The 8,335-nt window shown below is 42.4% G+C and overlaps 1 protein-coding gene across 1 annotated transcript; it reads left to right on the top strand.

The window, feature by feature from the left end:
• Positions 1 to 605: 605 nt before the first annotated feature.
• On the top strand, positions 606 to 4,753 carry LOC133891024 (putative PAP-specific phosphatase, mitochondrial). Its single transcript, XM_062331712.1, has 9 exons — positions 606 to 822; positions 936 to 1,071; positions 2,277 to 2,379; positions 2,458 to 2,693; positions 2,810 to 2,869; positions 3,339 to 3,721; positions 4,151 to 4,229; positions 4,335 to 4,385; positions 4,495 to 4,753. The coding sequence occupies exons 1-9, from the start codon at positions 617 to 619 to the stop codon at positions 4,636 to 4,638; spliced, it is 1,398 nt and encodes a 465-aa protein (XP_062187696.1). The 5' UTR covers positions 606 to 616; the 3' UTR covers positions 4,639 to 4,753.
• The last annotated feature ends 3,582 nt before the right edge of the window (positions 4,754 to 8,335 follow it).

The raw sequence follows: 8,335 nt of genomic DNA, 5'->3' as shown, positions 1-8,335 counted from the left end.
AAATACTTTTGAGTTGTCTCCTCGTTGGTCGATTGATATTTTTCAACATCTCAGTTCGCGATAGAGTACTCAATCTCGATGAGCAGCTAAGCACCACACGCCGTTGTTCTCCCCTACCCGTGCCGCCTTCTTTCTCGTCTCCAGCGGCACCCATTGGCAAATCCACCACTGTCTCCCGCTACCTTGTAATCCTACCTTTCTTGTCGCTCTTGCTGCCAGTCCCACCGCACCACCTTCCTCTTACTTGCGCCCGACAGCTTCATCGTCACTTCACCCCACGGCTACCTACCAGTAGATCACCCCCTCTTCCGATCTCCCTCTAAGCTCGATCGGGCACTAGTGAACCCAGATCCCTAAACCAGAATGACTTTACCGGCTATTGCTGTGGTATGTTTGTGCTCTGGAAGGGAAGATGGAGGTGGAAGAGGAGAGGGGAGAGTAGGTGCATCGCAGCTGCTACTTTCTTCCCGCACGAAATCGAAGTTGTCCGATTTTGCGATCCAAATCGCTGTAATTTCCAAGAAAAAGGCATATGTTTTTATGTGCAAGTCCAATAAGTTTAGGCCCAATGATACCGCAATGGGCCAGAATTTATGAGGCGCTTGGTATACAACACATGTTGAGTGAGAGGGCAACGTCGCGAATATACGCCGGAATACCTGCATATTTCCACGGCAGTATAGCCTGCCCCGTCCGTCTTGCTCCCGCCACACACAACATGCCGCTCCTCCACCTCTCGCTCCCACCGCACCGCCTCCTCGCCGGCCACCGCCGGCTGCTCCCCGCGCCGGCTCCCTATCACATCCGCCTCTCCGTAAGAAGGTGAAACTGCGACACTCCGGACCCTAACCCTACCCCTGCGCGCATGTGCGCGAGTTCTTACCGCCGCCACCGACTCGTCTGCTCAGTGATTACTAGTGCTCGTTCTTGTACAGGGCGTCGGCGTGGGCCTCGGCCTCGTCGGCTGCGGAGGCCTACGGACTCCCCTTTCCGCCGGAGCACGCCGCCCACCACCGCGAGCTCGCCGCGGCCGCTGCCGTCGTCGAGCGCGCCTGCCGCATCTGCATAGACGTGAGTTGACCTCATCCCCTCTCCTCCTGATTTGCTCGTTTGATGAAATCGGAGGCTTTTAAGACATATGCGAGGGATTAATTTCGGTTTGGCGATATCACTTGATGTACGCAATCATGCATAAAATTACTTGTCATCAGTGGGGAAAATTTAGATGTTCCGAATCGCGAACCAGGGTCTCACAGGTTCACAGCTTCTTGGCCATGCAACATTGCAACTGGGACATAAATAATAAAAATGATCAAGTAGTTTGTATAAAGCTTGATCTTTTGAGGTAAACATTGTGTTGATTTTTCTTAGGGGAAAAAAGGACTTCAGAACTTTTTGGGGCACCAGGCTGTCAATCTCATGGAGGGCTATGAAACGCCATGGAAACTTTTTCGATGCAAAAGTTTATCTCTTTAGGAAAACATGATATTTCTCGGTTCTCAACTCCCAGAATCTGTAATTAAGACCAAATCACACATGATCCAGTTTACTCAAACGAAAATAATCCTACCTAGGGTCGTGATCCTGGAAGCCTTGATTTTCTACGCACCTGCTAGCTTTGGTAAAGCCATTCGATAATTTTACTCTTGTGTAAAATATAATTGTGGTTTGTGTTTGACATGCGAATAAGTGCATCACCTAGTACCTTATAATCGTATAAACTGTTAATTTAATCAGTGTTAAACAAAGAGTAAAAAGACGACTACCTGCTTAGCAATGCATATTCTTACTAAGTTAAAAAAACAACTAACCTTATACACCTAGAGCACGTCATTCCATTTTTCTCTAGGAAAAATGGTTCAAAATCCTTAGCAAAATATAACATGCCGCCTGCGACAGGAAACCTAAACCATGGTAGGGACAAGTTTAGTCTATAGGGATTACTTTAGAAAAAACATAAAAATAGGGGTAATAACTCACACATGCACTTATCATGAAATTATTCATGTTTCATATTTTCATTTATGTTCAAATTGACCCAAAAAAGGAACTAAGGTTGATCTAGTCTGGATTCTGAGATATTACTGGACGAGCAAAGTAGAGGTGGAAGGTCAACAAGGTTTGTTTTGTATGTTGAGCAGCTAATAGTCTGTATAAATATGTATTTTTGTTTGTTATCATCTAGCTATGATGGAACAAATCTAAATGTTTGACTGACATTTCTCAAGAAAAATGTCTGAACTCCATTTTGCCGGTTCTGTTGTATGTCTTGACAGGTGAAGAGATCGCTGTTTTCAGGTGGCAGCAATATTCTTGAAAAGAATGACCAAACTCCTGTCACAATTGCGGATTTCGGAGTGCAGGCCCTTGTTAGTTTGGGTAATCCATAGAAAAAATTTCAAGGTTCCGATTTGTGCCTTTGTCTAATGCCATCTTTCACCTTGTTGCTGTTGGAAGAACTCCAGAGATTGTTCCCGTCAATACCTCTAGTCGCAGAAGAGGACTCGGCATCACTAAGGTCATCTAAAGCTGATGATAACAGTAGTGGTGCACTTGTTGAGTCAATTTTTACTGCAGTTGCAGACAAAATGAGCAACAATGGTTCACCTTTAACACATGATGATGTGTTGAGAGCAATTGATAGAGGAGGCAAGGATGCTGTCTCCTTTGATTCAAACCTTGCTACTTATTGGGTAAGCAGTAACCTGCCATGTTTCATTTATAATAAATCTAGATCCACGAAGTCAATTCATTTACTGGGTGAGCTGCCAAGTTTCATTTATCATAAAGTTTATGCTGTGGTTTGAAGGTACTTGATCCAATTGATGGCACCAAAGGCTTCTTGAGAGGGGATGGTGCTCTATATGTGGTATGGGTCCCTAATTTCTTTCTAACACTCATCTTTGCATATTGTTGATCAGACACTGATATGCTCTATTCAGCCATTTTGCAGGATATATTATAATTGCACAAGCATATACACAATAGTAACAGATAACATATTTTCATACAAAAAATGTCCTCTCATTCCACAAGCATGGTCTCCTCAATATTTCTTGGTGCCCACATTTATACCCGCCCCGGCATGTCCACTAGAGGATTTTCTGTATTGATGTCATACTGTAGCTTGCCTCAGGACCTCTGTCAGCCACCACATTTAGTATAAGTGATCCAGATGCATGCATTTAAAGCCACAATCAACATTATGAGACCTTGCTTTCCTCTATTTACTTATCACAAGGTTTGAGGCAAGCTGAGTTATGTGACTTGAGGAAGATTTTGCTTTTATTTACTTGTTCTTTTTCTTCTTCTAACATACATTTTTGCCATTTCTTAAGGTGGGTCTGGCTCTTGTGGTGAATGGAACGGTAGCAGTTGGAGTGATGGGATGTCCAAATTGGACCAATGATACCATAGCCAATGAGAAAGATGACAGTGCTGCTGCGTGTAATGGCCGTGGGATTCTTATGGTATCTCATGTAGGCTGTGGTACTTGGTCTAGGCCTCTGTCTGCTGAGATTGGCCAGTTCACTACAGCACAGGATATTTGGAAGAGATGCTTTGTTGACACTTGTTCAGTTGTACACATGGCACGCTATTGCATTCCAGATAGCCAAACCTGGGATATGATACCATTATCTGTTCTTTTCAGCTCAACGATGGATGAATCTGATTCTAGAGATGACAATAAAATTCTTCTCATATCTGTTTTCTGCGGCAGGTTTGTTGTACTTTCCATTGCCGATATGCTACTTGCATATGATGTTCGTTATCATGCCTCTAGCTAGTACATATGATGCTTGCTAGTGAGCAAAGGCATTTCTAGCACTGACCGATTTTTTTCCCCAACATATGGTGTTAACAATGAGAAAAAAGACATTTCATCTATTACTGATATTTTCTTCCTGTCCTCAAGTTAGTTATGTATACTATGCTCTTTTGCTTACTGTAGTCTGTAGAGTTTTCAGGATAATATAAAATGATAAATATCTTTCTCTATTCTTGTGCTGTCCTGCAATCATAATGCTTTTGAATTTCCTACGAAAGTATCTGGCTGAGGTTGATAATGACTATTCTAGATCGATTAATGGTTATCGATTGGTCTGTGCATGAGTTATCATGATGTACTCTTCTTGTTACTGTTTTATAGCTTATGCAAGTATCTAACGGTAGCTTCTGGGAGAGCCTCAGTTTTTGTCCTTCGAGCACGGGCAACAACTCAAGTCAAGGTGCTCTGTTGTTTGCAATTTCCCTCATCCTGCATGACAAGTTAAACAACTTGTTGACTTGGTTAACTGGTGCACTGACCCTTTGTTCTCATACTGTTTACATAGTCTTGGGATCATGCTGTTGGGGTAATTTGTGTGCAGGAAGCCGGTGGTCAGGTACATACCTTGCTCGCTAAGACATGACTGTGAAATGTTAATTTTTTTTTCAATTCACCAATGTTAACATTATAACCGTGGTGGTTTTGTAACTTTCTGAAACTGACAGATCAGTGACTGGAGTGGGAAAACGTTGGATCTTGCAGCTGACCTAACATCGCGCAGAATCATCTACCCTTCGGGTGGTGTTCTCGTGACAAACGGCGCGCTGCATGACAAGCTTGTTGAAATGATCTCAGCAAATTACAAATAGCTGCATAGCTTCACACATCAACACATTGCTTTTTTTTAAAACATTTTACCTTATTTACCATCGAATTGTATTTGGTCTCGCATTCAATAGAGAAACCACAAGCATGTTCAGATTACTTCCATTGTCATTACCACAACAATTACATGAATAAAGAGCAATTTCATTCAGAAGCAATACATGCAAGCCGTGATGCTCGCCCAGATCGTCTTTGTTTCCAACTGTTTGCAAAATTCTAGAACTTCTTGCCTTCACAATGTGTGAAAATGTTTTGTAACCCTGATGCTCTGTTCTCGTGGTCATATGACGTCCACGCACACCTGATTCCTTCAAAAAAGGGAGAAATCTCGGACCAATCCGGCGGCAATGCACCATGCAAAGAAGTTTGGCCACCAATTCAAACCGAAGAAAAAGACGCCGAAAGGACTGCAGCCCTGGCCCCATCACAGGATAGCGACCTGCGGTTCGTAATGCAAAATTGGCAGCTTCTAAGCATGATTATCCCCACAGAATCCATGGTCAGCACGAAATTCACTGCATAAGCACGGTCTAAATTACCATCATTTCTCCAGCGACATGTCTGCCTTCTATGAATTTCAGTAGATGACATGTCGGCTTGTTGTTGTAATCCATGCTGACTTTTGCTATGCATAAGAGCTGCTGATCTATCAGATGCCAGTTGTTCTTTCTCCTGGAAAAAAAGTCGCACTTGCGCGTCGTCGAATTTTTTGAAACGTGGCTGGCAGGAGTCCTGGCAAGCTTATATTAAAAAGAAGAGTGTACGTAGAACAGGAGCAGGGAATTTTTTTTGGGGGGGGGGGGAGATCTCCGGGGATAATTTCGCGCAATCTGTTCGCCCCGGCTGTACACCAAGTCCTCGCTTCCTCCTCGCGTCGTCGAATTAATCAGGATAATTCTTTCTTGTCTGTAATTATCACGGTGAAAATTCCTGGGGATTAAGGAGTTTATCCTGATCTGAAACGCTGCCGGGTACCTGTCGCTTGTTATCTCAGATATCGACCATGCTTGCTCCGGGTCAACGATTCCGGCAAATCGTGCCTGCCTGGGAAATCACATGTCCTGGATGCACAAGTGGACGAATGAAACGGGATAAGAGTTTCGGACAACTGCGGAAACGCATGGAACAGTGCAGAGCTTGTATATATTCTTCCCCAAGACAGTAGGAAATTCTGATGTGTATGTGGTAAACTACAATCCTGTAAGTTTTTGAAGTGAGTTTTTGTCTTGTCATAATTGAGAATTCAAACACGCGACACCCTTTATAACACCAAACAGCAGTCCAACAACTGATGAGCTGGGTACATCAAGATTTATGCACAACAACCCGGCCGATGTATGAACAACTGAAAGCAAATGTCAAACGGCTGAATAATTCCAAATTATCAAGACCCTGCTTTCTCAGTCGCATGCATTTCCAGTCACAGAACCTACTATTTCTGGATTCCTTTTTTTTGGTCCAAGGTCGAGCTCGTGAAGCTTCCATATATGGCCGCCAGATGAAGGCATGGACGAAGCAAGTGTTGCTGTCCGCGCCACCAACTATTCCTGATCGAGGTGTCAATTGATCAATAATGCCTCATAAGATACTTTACATCCGTCGAAATCGTTCTTGCCATTTCGAGCCATGAACATAAAAAAAAAATGGCGGGGGCAAGTAGGAGCCCTCGCGTATGCATGGGGTGACGAGGCAAAACCATAATGTTTTCCCGCCATCTACCCTCGCTAACTACGAGCATGCATGCAGGGCGGATCCAGGTCACAACCGCACACGACCACAGGCGCCTCATCTCAGCTCCATATATGATATATCTGAGCATTGTTTTTTAGGGCTAGTGATGCAACACGAACGTACGCACGCAAGCAGAGAGAACAGGTAGTGCGGTGTTTCATAGTTTGTTGCCAACCGGACACCTCATCAACGTACACGTATACCTCGATCGATCAAGAACCGCGCATGCACTCGAACAACATGACACGCGCGGCGCCCTGTATGTATATAATGTGTCTACCGTATTGTACTTCCCTGTTGCGTCACCCTCCAGTTAGAATCTAAAAATAGTATAGTTATGATCAACAATATAATCGGTTTCTATAAATATGTATGTTTGTAACTATACTGCTTTCTATCATATGATTGTAACTTGTTCATCTCTGCACACACCTTCAGTTACGATCATATAAGACTAGTACGTTAGATGTTGGAAGATCAAATATGTATGGTCGTAACTTGGTAACCTTCTCTAGTCATAATTATATATTTTTTGTTAAGTGATTATAACTTATTCACCTCTACACATACCCTCAGTTGTGATCCCAAAAATAATATAGTTACGATCTACAAGATAAACCAGTTACTATAAATATGTATGATGATAGCAACTCGGTAACCTTCTTTTGTTGTAATTTTGTACCTTTTATTATATGATCATAACTTGTTCACATCTGTGCACACCCCTAGTTACAATCCCAAAAGCAATATAGTTATGATCCACAAGATATGTCTGTTACTATTAATATATATGTTTGTAACTCGGTATCTTCTCTGGTCGTAACTCGGTACCTTCTTTCGTCATAATTATGTATTTTTTTTTCATGTGATCAAACTTATTCAGCTCTACACGTACCCCCCCCCCCCCCGTTACGATCCCAAATGTAGTTACGTTCCACAAGATAGGACAATTACGACCCCAGTTACAAACTGCCCAGAGTATAACACAATGCCTCCGGTTATAGAATACTCACTCTTATACTGGTACACAGTTCATGCCATTGACTCGAGTGATTAAGAATCATCACAAAGCACCATAGTTACTACTAACAAGACAACAATCTAGCTAGCATAGTTGATTACCAAGTACAAGCAAAACAAACAAATTTGTGATGGTTTTAAACTCTCACGAAAATGTATGTAACCAACATGATAATGGATATTTTGTGATGGCTGAACCCTCACAAAAATATACATAACCTACATGATAAATGATATTTCGTGACAGCTCAACCCTCATGAAAACTGGAATAACCTACATGATCATTGTATTTCAGACAATCAAACCATCACCAAAATGGCCGTGGATAGCAAGATAGTTGTTATTTTGTGATGGCTGAACCCTCACAAAAATCAGTGTAACCACCATGTAAATCAGCTCACCAGCCATCAATTCATATCAATTCACTCAAGTGTCATTTTAAAGCACACATACACATGTACTCATCATAATGATCTCATTCCAGCACATACAACCATTAGTGAGGAACAACAATTACAATAACTTAGAAAGGCGACAATGTCGATCATTGCAAGTCATAGTTGCTCAAATATTATCAGTCCTACATTAATTAAGTTGAAGCATATGCAATATAAATCCTACCAAAATACCAAAAAGTTAGCACACAACATAGGTTTGAACCAAAAGCACTAGAGTCTGGTTCCACTTAGCAAACTCAGTATTGCATTAACTTAGTTTGAACCAAAAGTACCAAAGGTTGATTCCAACCCCAACATAACATCAATTGGTGTTATGATCAGGTGCAATGCTATATTCATTTTCACCATACCAACCTCATCTCTGCCACCATTCTCCTCACTGTCAATGTCACCGTGGCCCTCTTCACCATCCATGTTGCAGCCCTCGTGACTATCCATGCTATCACTACCCCCCTTGAGCATCCGTGTCAT

Source organism: Phragmites australis, chromosome 14, assembly GCF_958298935.1.
Source record: "Phragmites australis chromosome 14, lpPhrAust1.1, whole genome shotgun sequence".
Taxonomy (NCBI): domain Eukaryota; kingdom Viridiplantae; phylum Streptophyta; class Magnoliopsida; order Poales; family Poaceae; genus Phragmites; species Phragmites australis.
Note: the sequence above shows the minus strand (reverse complement) of the source record. Positions and strands in the feature narration are given on the sequence as shown.